The following is a 17,311-nucleotide window of genomic DNA, read 5'->3' on the forward strand; positions in this document are numbered from 1 at the left end:
CGGTGAATCGTCACACCACTACTTATCAGTGAAAGTTAAAGCACATTTTTCCTTAGCTTTCAATGGATTTGGTCACTACAAGTATGAAGATAAATAAGGAAATGTCAATAGCTGCGTGAGTATGGGTGTTGGATTACGATCGGCTCAGTCAATCAGGGCTGCCATGCTAACATCCTGGTGTGGCCAGTGTGGCCAGCTTCAGCAACTTTAGTCGACTAATGCTTAGTATCTGAATATATATAATTTTGATAGTAACAAACAAGCCCATTTAAATTGAAAAGGAGCCCCAGTGAGACCAGAGATTCAGAACCTGGGGAAATCTAGACTTGCTTCGTTTAGGGCTTTAGCACTACAGGGAACGCTAGGCAGTAGGGAAAATAATGTGGTTCAGGGACTGTGAGACAGACTACAACTTTAGCAACATTTCTTACTTCTCAGTGAAGTAAAATTTCTGTTTTCTAAATCCTCAAATGTCATTCTCTCACAAGTTAAACACCTACAAAATTTAATTGAAAGTACTAGTCAGTTGTCATGGTAATATGATAATGATATGGTAATTATTTATATCTTGATTGAGTTTTTCAACATAATGCTTCACAGGAAACCCCCCTGACAAGATTAATTTGGATGGGTCTGTTCGTCTTTTAAGGATCTTTACAGCTTTTTAAACCAAATATCTCATATTCTCTTAACATAATTAACGCAAGTGGTGACATTTGTATATCTTGATGCTACCTGTCGGTTAAAACCCAACTCTCTCACTCACAATTTTGTCAGGGTAAGCTCTTTTGGTTTCTATGTCTCGAGAAAATTAATCTTATTTTGACCTTGACACTCCTGTGGAATTTCGATTACATTAATTTAAATTTCATTAATTTAATGGATTTGTTTAAAAGATTATATTTTCACCAGTACGTACTCAAGGAAACTATGGAACGTTGAAGGGAAAGATGGCCATTAAGAAAGTTGACGAAAGGAAGAGCACACTTGACCCATGACTGCGGAAATGTGACCGATTTGTACTGGAGTACAACTGACACGTTGATGACACACTGGGGAGCTACATGTCCATTAATGACATGTTGATGATAGACTAGGGAATAACATGTCCATAAATGACAAGATGACACACTGGGGAATAACATGTCCATATATGACAAGTTGATGATAGACCAGGGAATAACATGTCCATAACTGACACGTTGATGATAGACTAGGGAATAACGTGTCCATAACTGACATGTTGATGATAGACCAGGGTATAACATGTCCATAACTGACACGTTGATGATAGACTTAGGAGATAAACATCATGTGTTGGCCAATTTCCGGGTGTTATTGAGTATTTGAAGCAAGGGAATTCATTTGGAACCGACGGCGTCAGCCGGAGGTTTCAAATGAAATATTCCGTGCTTCAAATACTCAATAACACTTCGAAATTGGCCAAACATGATGTTTATCGACATTGTAAACACTGAAAGTAAACCAAGAGGTCCACACACGTTTTTGTGTCTGCACTCATTGACATCGAGTACGAGTACGGCAGTGAAATGTCATCAACCGGTCGTTTCGGCTGTCTCCCATGGTAGCATCTGAAACTGCTCATTTGTGACGTCATTCGGACTTTACGTCACAATATGATTTTAATGACGTCATCACAGCTGACGACGTAAGAATACAATGGTGTGAGCGATGTTTGTATGTATTAATACGCAGAGAATTTCCGGGAATCAAATACCATTTGATCACGTTTTTCAACCAATCAGATTAAAGAACACAGTGACTTTTGGTTTATAATAGGGAATAACGTGTCCATAACTGACATGTTGATGATAGACCAGGGAATAACATGTCCATAAATGACAAGATGACAGACTGGGGAATAACATGTCCATAACTGACACGATGATAGACTAGGGAATAACATGTCCATAACTGACACGTTGATGATAGACTAGGGAATAACGTGTCCATAACTGACATGTTGATGATAGACTGTGGAAAAACATGTCCATAACTGACATGTTGATGATAGACCAGGGAATAACATGTCCATAACTGACATGTTGATGATAGACTGGGGTATAACATGTCCATAACTGACACGTTGATGATAGACTGGGGAATAACATTTCTGTAACTTACACGTTGATGATAGACCAGGGAATAACATGTCCATAAGTGACATGTTGATGATAGACCAGGGAATAACATGTCCATAACTGACAAGATGACAGACTAGGGAATAACATGTCCATAACTGACACGTTGATGATAGACTGGGGAATAACATGTCCGTAACTTACACGTTGATGATAGACTAGGGAATAACCTGTCCGTAAATGACAAGATGACAGACTGGGGAATAACATGTCCATAACTGACAAGATGATAGACTAGGGAATAACATGTCCATGACTGACATGTTGATGATAGACTAGGGAATAACATGTCCATAACTGACACGTTGATGATAGACCAGGGTATAACATGTCCATAACTGACATGTTGATGATAGACTTGGGTATAACATGTCCATAACTGACACGTTGATGATAGACTAGGGAATAACATGTCCATAACTGACACGTTGATGATAGACTGGGGAATAACATGTCCATAACTGACACGTTGATGATAGACTAGGGAATAACATGTCCATAACTGACACGTTGATGATAGACTTGGGTATAACGTCCATAACTGACATGTTGATGATAGACCCGGGAATAACATGTCCATAAATGACAAGATGACAGACTCGGATGACATGTCCATAAATGCCACAATGATTATATTGATAAGCTGGAGGATGTTGTCACACAGTGATAACAGACGGAGAACCTGAGAAAATCCATCATGTCAGTCTGAAAGTATGATAATGAGATGGTGTTGGTTGTTTTGTGAATTATTTGCTCCAGCATCTGCACGACTAAGGAAAGTTGCCTCTGTCAGCACTCTGAGTCTCTGCTAGATAGCCAAGTCTGTGTGAGTCAACATCTAGAGTAGATTCATATGATAATATGCAGGGGAGGGAGAGAACTGGGGCAAGTGGGGAGACAGGAGGTAGTGTGTGGGATGAGGGCTGGGATGTACTTGTACTTCAGTGTTAAAGGTGCAGTGTTGGGATTCTAGGCAGAACCAGTGTTCCCATCATTATGTCTCCCCATGAAGGGTCGGGAGACATGTTGTTTTTGGTTGAGTTTCCGTCAGCGTCAGCATTTAGAACATAACTCTAAAACTACTTGAACAATCATCACCAAATTTGGTATACTGCCTCTCCATATCATGTAGATGTGCCTTTTGGGAGTTTGAGGGTTTTGGGGGTTTTTTAATTTGTTTTTTTTTTCTGTTTCCATGGCAGCAATTTGGACTTTGTCTTTTTGAAGGGTAAAGTTCGTTTCCGGAGCAAAATTCTGAAACTGTTTGACCATCTTTACCAAATTTGGTATACTGCCTCTCTATATCATGTAGATGTGCCTTTTGGGGGTTTGGGTTGTTTTTCAATTTCATTCTTTTCTGTTTCCATGGTGACAATTTAGGCTTTGTCTTTTTGAAGGGTAAAGTTTGTTTCCGGAGCAAAATTGCCCCTCTATATTATGTAGATGTGCATTTTGGGGGTTTCAATTTAGTTTTTTTCTGTTTCAATGGCAACAAATTTGGACTTGGTCTTTTGGAAGGGTAGGGTTTGTGTTCAGAGCATAACTCTAAAACCACTTCACCCATATTCACCGAATTTTGTATACGTAATACCAATACCAATTATTAGTAAGCTTAGAACCATCAACCATACACATGTACTACTATAAAACATGTATAATATGTATTTTCATACTCAGAGATTTTGAAATTGAAGGAATCAAATGAATTATTTGAGGTCTCAAACTTTGATTTGGGGGAAGGGAGAGACATCTGTTTTTATGAGTAAAAATACTTTCTAGTTCCATGTTTGTTAGAGCCAGCTGATAAGTGAAACTGTGGGGTTTGCCGAAGTGTGACTCAACATGTATCACTGCTCATACTAGACTTACATGTAGCTTGTATTGTGAGCTTATGTATAGCTACCTCTTGCCCTTCATTGCGTGCCTTCATGACAGGGTAATGTAACAACAGGATTAACTTGCGTAATTCAATACAAATTTGTTGACACTCTATTTCCGATGACTGATCATGACAAGAAGATGAACGAAGGTTGGTGGTTCAGTTTATGTACAGAACTTACCATCTTAATACTGATATTTTAAGGGTCAAGTTAGGACCTTGGCTGATCTATTAGACCAGTTTATCTACAGTCATGTATGGTAATAATGAGAAAACATATAGAGTTACCTACTACTACTAATAATAATAATGTGTCCATTTATATAGCGCCAAACTCCACACTAGGTATGCTCATAGCGCTAACAATCAAGGCACAGCACATTATTACCCCGGATAACCCAAGCTGCCTGTTAGGCGTTAGAAGGTTATAGTCATATGACTTTTTCCACAGGGTACCCATTTTCCTGCTGGGTGAACAGAGACAATTTTGAACAAACTCACTTGCCTAAAGTGAGACCACATGTGTCACATGTGGTTTGACTATGGACAGTCCTCTAACCACATGATAACCGCAATGTTGTTTCAATCTAAAAAATATTTGAACATTTTAAATGTACTTGTATTTGTATATTTAACAGTTTCAAAGAACATTTCTCTTTCGTAATTATATTTTCTGACTGCAAACATGTCTGAGGGTATTTACATCAACACTGCACACATTAACTGGGTGTTTTTCTTCCAAGTGGTAGAATGCCTTCACGTTATGGTCAGAGCCAGACACATCCCCCATCTACAGAATGTAATTGCATATGCTTTCGTCCATTACCAAACAAATGGAGACACAAGTCAGATTATGGAGACTCTTTGTTCAATCTGCCTGAGATGTTACTTTGTCCTAGTAATATTGGGTATGATGTTTACCTCTCTCTTGTAAGTTCTGGTGAGTTGAGTAGAAGATGAACATAGTCTCAGTATTACACAAGTCAAATTTTCTAAAATTGCAGAAAAGAGAAACATTTCCATAATGGATGACAGGAATCAAACCCATAACCTCCTAATCACAGCCTAGATTTTCGAAGCTCTCTTAGCGCTAAGATAGTCATAAGTTATTGTTAATGAATAGCACTTACGACTATCATAGCGTGAAGAGAGCGTCGGAAATCCAGGCCCAGCACTCTAACTCTGTAGGCCCCAGAAGATGGGTAGTTCATTAGCTAGATGCCATAGAAGACGCCATGTTTAGAATATATTTTCTCACAGACATATTTTATGTTTCTTTTGACAGTCCCAACACACTTTTAGACATAATAGTCCACAATATTAAAAGAACACACAAATCTGTTGGTAAATGACCAGATGGTGGCCACATGACACTTTTATGGATAACAACTTCTTTTATTCTTACACGACATTTTAGAGCTAATTCTTGCTCCTTCATCAGATGAAAAAAGATTAAAAAAGAAGTTGTTATCCATAAAAGTGTCATGTATTCATAAAAATAACATAGCAAAACATTCAGGTTATTGCCATCAGTAATACTAGCTCGGACACTACAGCCTGCAAGTTGTACTTTGTCAACCACAACCAAGGACAAGAGGTTTATCCTAAATTCAGTGTTACAAAACTATGGAAGCCTATTACCAGGAGACATGATTATGGAATTAAACATACCTCGACTGTCACGGTGTGGAGGAAAGTTCCTGGACTGCTGCCTGGTCCCACATCATAGTATCAGATCCCAATCTCTCTGGCATGAAGGTTCCAAGAAAGTCCTATTGTTCACTTGATAACTTCATCAGGAAGTTGAGACTGGGTTTACCCACCAAATTTCCCTGTCATTAATTAAACAAGACAATGCAAATAGATCAATAGATAACACCTCACTTACCCCTAGAAGCTTTCTAAGACATTTCTCAAGTGGAGTTTAGTCATCTGTGGCCTCCATGGGTCAGAAGGCGAACCGTCTTGAAGGCAGCTGTGTTGACATACAATGGTTAACTATGTTCTGTCGTAACAAGGAAGTAATGGTTGACCCTCTGACACCAGTTACCCTACTTTCACACCATCATACGGAAATCTAGCCTCTTTGTGATTAATGAACTTGAGCGTGTGCATTGAATATTTTAACACTGTTTAAGCTGCTAATGTTGACAAGTCGACAATGAAATCCACTAAAAAAGGCTTTTGCGGTACAAAGGTGCAGGACATTCTGAACCAACTCTCAAGCATTCAGGGAGGAAACTTTGAAGCTTGTCAAGAACGGGATAAGTCACATTTGCAGCTGAGGCATCGACGGTCAGAAAAGGCCAAATGTCAGATTTATGAAAATTTTAGTAAGAAAAGACAGGATGAAGATGCAGATGTGTACGAAGATGTTGACGTATCCACACAGCTGAAACGGGACGTTCCAAAGCCTAGTTTTATAGTTCAAGACATTCGTGATATTAGTGGACGGACTCCGTTGTTTCAAAGCCGAAAAGAATCTAATCGTGATGCAGCTGTAACTGGAGGCAAGGAGCCCAATTGTCCAACATCGGCTTCTGGGAATCAACAAGATGATAATTCCGAAGGGAAACAGCCTGTTACGTTGGATGGGAGTGAAGATGGATTCGAAATATATGAGAATTATGGTACAGAGCAAGAAAAGAATGTGACCGGCATGTGTAAACAAAATGTGACCACTACCTGTAAACAAGAAAAGAATGTGACCAGTGCATGTAAACAAAAGGTGACAAGTGTATGTAAACAGAAAAAGGCATCAAATGTTGACGGCCATAAAACCGGTCCTAAGAAACATGCACTGAATGATCAGAGAGGGACCCCTCTATGTGAGAATATATATGGAAACACGTCATATTTAAGTGAGCAGAGAGTTCCAAATCACAAACTCAGCGGGAGAAAACACTCTCCATGTTTGAACAAAGCTAGCAAGGCCATTCTTAAGGATAATAAACACCCAGTGAAAAGTTGTGTTTTTTACGATGAGGATGAAGCAACTATATACGACGAGATCGACAAGAATTGTGGTAGGATCGTGTTTCTGTTTTACTGTGCATCATGGGAAATGTACAACATTCCATCTCTGTCAACTAAGATTACAGGGACAGGTCCATGGTCCAGGAAACCTGTGAAGGTCCAGGTTAGAATCAGTGTGCAAAATAGACACTAGCCCGCTAGCCCGTGGGTAGTAAAAATCCAGTCGGGCCAGTAAACCTCCACAGTTACTGGCCCGACTAGCTCGTGAATTTTTTATGGGGTCATTTTGTAAATATGTCACTCTCTCCAACTTGTCAAGTTATAATACGCTTGATTAATCATGCAAGGTTATGGCCCGATAAATGATTACTTTTGCTTAGTTTCTACATTCAAATTTTGAGCCAGTCAGTTTATTTGTGGGCTAGGAACTTTGAGGCATAGCTAGCCCAAATGGCTAGCAAGATGTGGAAACTATTTCGCACACTGGTTACCATGGTACAGGAAAGAAAACCGTCTTTGTCTTCATCCCTATTGTCTAGGACCTTGTTAGTCCATAAATGTAAGGGGCGATGGGGTAGCCTAGTGGTTAAAGTGATCGCTCGTCATGCTGAACACCTGGTTTCAGTCCACTCGTGGGTACAATGTGTGAAGCCCATTTCTGGTGTCCACTGCCTTTATATTGCTGGAATATTGCTGGAATATTGCAACAGCAGTGTAAAAAACCACACTTTCTCGCCATACAACTGCATTATTGCAGTTTTGACCGTTGATAAATCTAAATATTTGCTTGTTGAGTTGGCATGATCCCCTGTACACTGCTGCCTGCAGCTTTGAGCCTCTGTAAGGAGTGTAAGGGTAGCCTACTGGGTGGGCAAAACTACTGGCAGCTTCAACTTTAAATTGAAATATATTGTTGGTTACCTTAGTTAGCATGAAGTATATCTGATTCAGTTAAACGTTACGGTAATACCGTGAGTACATGGAGGCAATATTTCAGTTCACACAAAGAACCAGTTACAACACATTGTCTAAATTTATTGTAGAGGTACTTTCTTTATTCGAGGGCCCCGATCCACAAAGTGTTAGTAGCGCTACGACATTCGTAAACCTATGATGAACTATAGAGTTACGACAGGTCGTAAACCTATGATAAACTATAGAGTTACGACAGGTCGTAAACCTATGATAAACTATACAGTTACGACAGGTCGTAAACCTATGATAAACTATACAGTTACGACAGGTCGTAACGTTACGAACGCTTTGTGGATCAGGGTCCTGGGCCCTTATTCTCGAAACGTTCGTAGCCCTAAGAATTCTTAACTTTGATCGTAGCCAATGTGTTAAGAATGGGCTTAAGAAGTTCGTAGGGCTTAAGAAGTTTCGAGAATAGCTAGCCTGGTGTATATGTCAGCAACTAAAAACATCTATGGTATATGAGGGAAGTGTGTACATCAATACAAAGTCACACACAGATAAAGGTGGCTTTGAAGGAGGATGGCGTCGATAATAACCTTAACGTTCTAGTGGAAGTTTCAATTTCCGTGGTTTTATAGGTGATGCCAATTGTTATAACGTGTTACCATGGTAATGCAGTGTCTATGAGGAAGTTGTACTTACACCTCATTTATCAAGTATTCCAGTTAAATCATTGAGGTGCTTCCTTTTGTTGTTCTAATATATTCTGATCATTGATTCCAATCCTGGATATATTCTGGTTACGTATCATGGATGTGATCCTGGATTTACAGTCCTGGGCCTAGATTTTCGAAGCTCTCTTAGCGCTTAGATAGTCGTAAGTTAATGTTATTATTGTTAATGAATGGCACTTATGACTATCTTAGTGCTAAGAGAGCAATAAAAATCTAGGCCCTGCTTGCAATCCTTGATTTATCCTGGTTGCCATCCTGGATTTTTGTGTGGTAGTTAAAGTTAACTCCTTTTTGTTTTCACTTGGACATGTACATTAAATCATCAAATGTTATTAATGTGTGACCCGTGAAGATCCGGGGTAGAATAGGTCTTCAGCAACCCATGCTTGCCACAAAAAGCAACAATGCTTGTCGTAAGAGGTGACTAATGGGATCGGGTGGTCAGGCTTGCTGACTTGGTTGACACATGTCATCGGTTCCCTATTGCGCAGAACAATGCTCATGCTGTTGATCACTGGATTGTCTGGTCCAGACTCGATTGTTTACAGACCACCGCCATATAGCTGGAATATTGCTGAGTGTGGCGTAAAACTAAACTCACTCACTCACTATTAATGTGTAAACGTGAATTTAATGCTCTGTCCAGCAGACATTAGGAACATATGAGATGGTATAAAAACTAGTGGCAAATATACCGTATCTGTTGTGATGCTTGGGTCCTGTCACACTTCCAGAGTTAAAAAAACCCCAAAACATTGTCTGATGAAACAAGAACGTTTAAAGTCTGTTTACAAGTTAAATTACATTGTTTAATCAAGTCAAGAAAGGTACAGAGTTTAATCCTGTTGTCCAGTATTGATACTACCTGACTGGCAGCCATTCTGTCGTATTTACCAGAAGTAGCCTCACTTTCATTTCACAGGTCAACCGTTGGGGTGGTCACACCAGCTTGAAAGCTTGTGATTGTTTCTCGAGTTCCCAGCAAACAGATTGGGTTGTTTGTAATTTTTTGAGTTAATTTGGGACAGTTTTTCCTCTTTTGTGAAGAAAAGAGGATTTGGAAGTGTTTCTTGGAGAAAGGAATGTGGATGTGTTGGAATATTGTTTTGTGGCATAGTTTACAAGATCTCCTAATCGCCCAAACATGCAGGTCAGATTCATGCAGTTACTGGTTAATATGTGTCTGTTTGTACCTTGTCTTTATAGTGTGTGGTTTGGAAGACAGTATCTAGGATTTGCTGTTTGGAGGAGAGGAATGAATGTTGAAACTTTTTCCATCTATCTCACTCACTCTCACTTACTCACTCACTCATGTACTGTACATAAACAGATGAAGGAGTAAGAATATACTCAGAAACATGTTACAGAAGTCGACGTCCATAAATTAAAATAAAATGTCTGATATTACGAGGAATGCCCCACGCCTTTGAGATACAATGATAGAAAATATACCAAGTTACTGAGGCTGACCACATGATCCATTTGGGTGAGTGAGTGAGTATAGTTTTACACGGCTTTTATCAATATTCCAGCAATATCACGGCAGGGGACATCAGAAATGGGCTTCACACATAGTACCCATGTTGGGAATCGAACCCAGGTCTTTAGCATGATGAGCGGACACTTTAACCATTGGGCTACCCCACCGCCCGTGTTGTCAGAAGGAAATGCTGTTTCAAAGGAGATGTGAAGCATGTACCATGGCAGATGTGTCTTCAGCATGACAAGCGAACGCCACCGCCCCTGATCCATTTGGTTGCCTCATATGACCAGTATAGGTTGTTGGGGACACATTTTATTTTAAACTTGAATCCCCTATGAACCTGAAACTGGTAGGTTGTATGTTCAGGTGAGAGGTCGTCATGGGAGGTCTGGTATGAGGAAGTGGTTGTCAGTGTTGGTGTTTCTTATACTGACTCATTAAGTCTGTTTCACACTTTGACGACCCAGTCAATAGCGGATATTTGTCTTTAATTACACATGTCAGCGATGGTAGGGAGAGTCATCGTTCCACATTCAGGTCTGACTTTTGAGGGCACCTGTCACTTTGGGATTGATCTCTCGTGGAAATAGCCCGACCTTTCACCTGAGGTGAAGGTGACAGAGGATGTCCTCGTTGAAGTGGGTGTAGTAGTTGGTGTGTGGTGTGTGTGTTGATGGTCTGATTAGGAACATTTGTAAGAGGATTAACCTCATTCTTTGCGGTCTACAACATGGATGGTTTTAGCCCACAGAACGCATTTTTGGTTGAATTTCTTTAGTGCCTTTGTCCTTGTGTGAAGATGTACGAACGTTTTGTGTGTCTTCTGGGTGGGATAGATTCCAAGGATTCTCAGACATTGTCAAACATTGTGAAGGATTTGAAGATATAGTCTGTGATGGTGGTGATAATGGATATAATGCTTGGTTGTTATATATAGTTATATCTGTATGGGTGTGTTATATTTCCTTATAACTTCCCAGTGCTGTCAAACCTGTGAAGATACGAGGTAGAATGGAGTCCAAGCTTGTCATAAGAGATGACTAACAGGATCGGGTGGTCAGGCACACTGACTTGATTGACACATGTCATCATATCCTAATTGCACAGATCGATGCCCATGCTGTTGATCACATGGTTTTCTGGTCCAGACATGATTATTTACAGACTGCCACCAATATAGCTGGAATATTGCTGAGTGGTCCAGACTAGATTATTTACAGATCAGTGCCATATAGCTGGAGTATTGCTATAATATTGAGTGTGACGTTAAACAACAAACAAACACTCCGACCAATCAACGCTGACTCCACACCGACCAATCAACACTGACTCCACTCCGACCAATCAACACTGACTCCACTCCGACCAATCAACACTGACTCCACTCCTACCAATCAACACTGACTTCACTCTGACCAATCAACACTGACCCTTCTCCGACCAATCAACACTGACTCCACTCTGACCAATCAACTCTGACTCCACTCTGACCAATCAACACTGACTCCACTCTGACCAATCAACACTGACTCCGCTCTGACCAATCAACACTGACTCCACTCTGACCAATCAACACTGACCCTTTTCTGACCAATCAACACTGACTCCACTCTAACCAATCAACACTGACTCCACTCCGACCAATCAAAACTGACTCCGCTCCGACCAATCAACACTGACTCCACTCCGACCAATCAACACTGACTTCACTCTGACCAATCAACACTGACCCTTCTCCGACCAATCAACACTGACTCCACTCTGACCAATCAACTCTGACTCCACTCTGACCAATCAACACTGACTCCGCTCTGACCAATCAACACTGACTCCACTCTGACCAATCAACACTGACCCTTTTCCGACCAATCAACACTGACTCCACTCCGACCAATCAACACTGACTCCACTCCGACCAATCAAAACTGACTCCACTCCGACCAATCAACACTGATTCCACTCCGACCAATCAAAACTGTCTCCACTCTGACCAATCAACACTGACTCCGCTCTGACCAATCAACACTGACTCCACTCCAACCAATCAACACTGACTCCGCTCCAAACAATCAACACTGACCCTTCCCCGACCAATCAACACTCACATCTCCATCAACATATTCAACTCCTGGTTTCCATATTCTCCTGAACTGACTTCTAAATGGAATATGTGTCATACCATGAACTCCCATGGATATAAGTTCAACATTTGCAGTAACACGAGTTGTCATGGTTATTTATCGGTATAAATACATTTTTGTCGGAAATTGTGCAGGATGTGTTTTGTTGTCATGTGAGTCTAATGCTTATCAAGTTTGTGGAAGTTGTAATGAGGCCAATTGTTCTCTGACTTCCTGTGTTTCCGAGTTGTGGCAGTTGTATGTATTGTTGTCAGATGCTCAGCCAGGAAGACTTGAGACTATGATTGGTCTTCCGATGAGATGACATTCGATGTCGTTGTTTTCTCGTCTCCGTTCTGCATCGGCAACCAGCCTCAAGCATATCAAGTTTCATCACAAACGTCACAAACATGTCAAGTTGCAAAAAGGTCAACTAATTTGACGTATTGAATTCATTTCATTTTGAAAACTTTTCCAGTATGTTTTCCATGTATGTTTTCCATGTATGTTTTCCATGTATTGATGCTGAAGGGTTTCATGGTTTTGTGTGTACTAGTAACAGTCCTAGTGTGAATGTTTTCAGATCAGTGAAGATCATCAAGATGTCTGTTGCACAGCCTGTTATCACTGAGTGCTTAGGTAGCCTACTGGTGAAAGCGTTCGCTTGCCGCCCCAATGACCCAGGTTCAATTCCCACATGGGTACAATGTGTGAAGACCATTTCTGGTGTCCCTTTCAGTGATATTTCTGGGATATTGCTAATAGTGGTGTAAAACTTAACTCATTCACTCACTCATTGAGTGCTAGGGTAGCCCTATGGTTAATGTGTTCACTGAAGACTCAGGTTCTATTCCTATCTTGGTCAAAATGTAGGATGCCTGTTTCTGGCATCCACTACCAAGATGTTGTTGGAATATTGCCGCACCAACTCACTCCCTTTAGGTGACTGCATCATTTTGATTAGCCTTTTAGCTACTTGTTCTATGTGAATCACCATTTATATCCCACTCTCAAAGTATAGGATGGTCTTTGCTGTGCAGGTGAGAGGGTTTTCTTCCAGAGCCTGTGAGATCACAAGGACCATCAATAAGAAAAAGGACATCCCTTAACAAAGGAATGTGCTCACAGTTACCCCTGCATAATATTTGACCGATGATTTTCAGTTTGGTATCACTTAAATGAAACCTTCGCCAAATTAATATATTTCTTTTAAATATGCAGTCATTATTTTATTAATTGATTTATTTGAAACTGTCTTGTTACTTTTAAGACTGGGTATCCACTTGGCCAGCAATATTATGAGAATATTTCACACACTGTCTGGTTACAGAATGGGGAATGCTGACTGGCTTCAGTATCCACTCACATGTTTCTAGAGTGTTTGGCTGTAGTTGTCATGGAAACAATGCAGTGCATTGATGTAGTTATTTTTTGTCTTCAGACTTTCCTGAACAAGACGCTTCACCGGAGGCTGAGACTGTTGCTCCCGTGTCTCAGGATAAGCTGTACGAGTCCATAAGCTCCATACACCTGTCTGACGATGGGTGGGGGTCCTCCGAGTTCGAGGAATCAGGGGACGATGAGGTCTTGGAACAGGCCCCAGCCAAACCTCTACCTCCAGAACCCAAACAGGTAATTAGCATATATTCTTTTTGAAACAGTTAGTTGGAGTAAACTTGTTAACAAAACAAACAGGTAATTGGGGGTAAGATTGTTGCGATACAAGTAATTAAACTTCTTTAAGTGACATTTTTAGAAGTTACAAAGCAAAGAAGCATACAAAGTCAGTGATCTAACCCACTCACTCACTGACACTTCCACTGAAATGGAAGTCTGATGTTAGGCAAGATCACATACTTTGTGAGATAGAATCACAGTTAAAGCATTCGCTCATCACGACAAAGATTCGGCTTTGATTCCCTACATGGGTACAATGTGTGAAGCCCATTTCTGGATTATTGCTAAAAGCAGTGTTAAACCTCCTCACTCACTCACTCACTCACTCACTCTCACTCACTCACTCACTCTCACCCTCACTCACTCAAATAAACTGAAATCCTTCATTAAGTGCTTGTCTACTTGCTTATTCATGCATGCATTTTTGTTTTCCAAGGGTCACCATATTATCAAACGAATTCGAAGTTTGGCGAGGAAAAATAATGTTACCATGGAAGAGGACACTAGATGCTTTCCTGTTGATCTTAACCCTTCAAAACATCCACCCCCAGAGTTACCTCCCCCTTCGGATGACCTTTCTGAAAGTCAGGTGAGACTACTCGGTCATCTAGCTGTAACTACGTACCAGAATCTGTTAATTTGTATGCAAAAAGAATTTCCTTTTTATAAAATGATGTTTCAACACTTGCTTAAATTTTGTATTTTTTGGCATTTTGCATGAATTCAAGTTGTAATATAATTCAAAATGTATATGGTTCCGCTGGAGAGTTAACAGTGTATTAAAAGAATAGGTGTGAGGTGAAATTGGGTTTAACGTCGTGCTTGAGAATATTTCGCTCATATGACGACGTGCATGCGTGTGTATGTGTATGTGCGGCTGCTTGTACTAGCCCAGACTGAAGCTGGTTTTATAGAGCTAGCTCACTGAGATACCATGCCGCAGTGAAGCATGAATACCCCACTCAGACACATTATACTGACTCCGAGCCGACCAGTCCTTGTTGTACCCAATAATGCTGAGTGCCAGGCAGGGACCAACAAGTACCATATTTTAACGTCTTTTGGTATGACGCGGTCGGGGATCGAACCCGCGATCTTCCGCTCTCCGGGCGGAAGCTCTAATCACTACACCACGGAGGCAGTCCATTTAAAGAATAACAAGCCTAGAAGTCATTTGACTTACCTAGACATGAAATGACAATTGCTGAATATTTATTGATGTGTGATAATAAGACTTTAAAGATGCCATTGTTATTGCGATTGAATATTCAGCTTGGTTCAAAATGTTGTGTTCCAGAAAAAAAGGCGATGTGTTGTTGATTTGACTATATCGAGTGAGAAGTCCTACATCAATGCTTTGGAACGGATAACAGAGGTAGGATGAATTGAAATGATTCTTGAAATCGCTGCCTTTTGGTTTGTTTGTTTGTTTGCACATGTTGCTCTTGATGTAAAATGGCCGTCAGTAAGTACATGAGTTGATACCATGCAGATCGGGGTGGTGGGGTAGCCTAGTGGTTACAGTGTTTGTTCGTCACCCTAAGACCCAGGTTCGATTCCCCACATGGGTACAATGTGTGAAGCCCATTTTCGGTGTCCCCCAGCCGTGATATTGCTGGAATATTGCTAAAAGCGGCGTAAAACTAAACTCACTCATGCACCATGCAAATCAGTGATGGACTTTACGAGCAGCAGGACATGTCATCGGGGGGCAGGGACATGAATTCAATCAAGTTTCCAACATGGCCCACTGGAATATTTAGTAACCTCTTATGACAAGAATAGGTTACAGGGGACCGATTCTAACCCACATACAGCACCGTTAGTGAACAAAATATTTGTTGTGTGATTCAACATTGGGTCATATGTTCAGGGTTTTGTTTTTAATTATCACCTTGTATTGATCATTTGTTAAATTTCTCATCAAAATGATGTCAAAATGTTCCCCTCCTAAAGTGCCTGGCTGAGGAAGATGAACAGTGCTTTGTATTCGTCTCCTTATATGGCTTATTGTTTTCAGATACATTAGGATTAACATAAGTTCCTAAGTGTTTTATGAAGAAATATGTGACTATATTACCTACGAGGGCGAAGATATCGGGGTTCATATTTTTCATACGATGCCCTAGGGCAAAGTATCACTTTGCCATGGTGACGTGACATCATGAACAAGGCTATGACGTCACGTTTCTTCTGTGACGTTGCGTTCTACATGTGGCGACGGCTTATAGCCAGCCGGGCGGTGGGGTAGCCTAATGGTTAAAGCGTTGGCTCGTCACGCCGAATACCCGGGTTCGAATCCCCACATGGGCACAATGTGTGAAGCCCATTTCTGGTGTCCCCCGCCGTGATATTGCTGGAATATTGCTAAAAGCGGCGTAAAACCAAACTCAGTCAGTCAGTCATAGCCAGCCTATGTTTGAACGTACTGTTTCAGTAGCGAGGTATTATGTTTATGTTGCTATTTCCACGATTAATGTGGGCTTTTCTGAGTTTTTCTGCACAGTGGGAAAGTTTTCTTTTGTAGGCCTGTCTAATAGAGCTAAATGTTTAGGTAATCACGTATGAGATTGTGGTAAGACTGTAGGGACTCATTATATATTTGGAATGGGGAGTTCAGGGGGCATAATTCCTTTTTTACATTTAAAGGTTTTATCACATATTTATTTGAACATTACTGACTTGACATTAAGGGTGTACGACCATCGCCATAAAGCAGGAATATTGCTGATTGTGGCATTTAACAACAAACAAACATCATGATTAAAATCTTAAAGCTGATAATAATTACTTTCTTGAAGGATTACATGAAAGTGGTGTTGGAGAACATAGCCTCCCCACGCAGTCACGTGAAGATGGTGTTCGCCGAGGCTGAGCAGATCCTGAGCCACCACAAGATGTTCCAGATCGAACTGGCTGACCGTGTCAGGAAGTGGGACCAGGAGGGAAGATCGGAGACATCTTCACAGCATCGGTTACGTCCTCTACCTCAACTACTAACACTACATCGTCCTTAAAGTTCATTTGCTTCATTTTGAGTAATTGAATCACATGTAGGAGTTTCAATGTAGAGCAAGGATGCATGTAGATTTAATAATAGTTATTTGACTTTGGAACCACACTGAACCACTGACATGAAATCAGCTCTCCTAAAGAAATTAAAGCGAGTTCTAGGTTACTCTGCATAACCTCACTCACTCACTAACTGTTAGGGGGGCAGTGGGGTAGCCTAGTGGTGAAAGCGTTGGCTCGTCACGCCGAAGACCCGGGTTCGATTCCCCACATGGGCACAATGTGTTAAGCCCATTTCTGGTGTCCCCCGCCGTGATATTGCTGGAATATTGCTAAAAGCGGCGTAAAAC

At 40.8% G+C, this 17,311-nt stretch overlaps 1 protein-coding gene across 1 annotated transcript in view; it reads left to right on the plus strand.

Annotated features, from left to right (window-relative positions):
* LOC124267801 (rho guanine nucleotide exchange factor 10-like protein) overlaps positions 1-17,311 on the plus strand; it is a 53,596-nt gene that overhangs the window by 9,533 nt on the left and 26,752 nt on the right. Inside the window, 5 exon segments of the mRNA XM_046702789.1 lie at positions 13,714-13,904; positions 14,386-14,538; positions 15,247-15,324; positions 16,751-16,892; positions 16,895-16,923. Coding sequence (XP_046558745.1) covers positions 13,714-13,904; positions 14,386-14,538; positions 15,247-15,324; positions 16,751-16,892; positions 16,895-16,923 — 593 coding nt within the window.

This window comes from Haliotis rubra, unplaced genomic scaffold (assembly GCF_003918875.1).
Source record: "Haliotis rubra isolate DU_JTF1 unplaced genomic scaffold, ASM391887v1 Scf134, whole genome shotgun sequence".
NCBI classification, from domain to species: Eukaryota; Metazoa; Mollusca; class Gastropoda; order Lepetellida; family Haliotidae; genus Haliotis; species Haliotis rubra.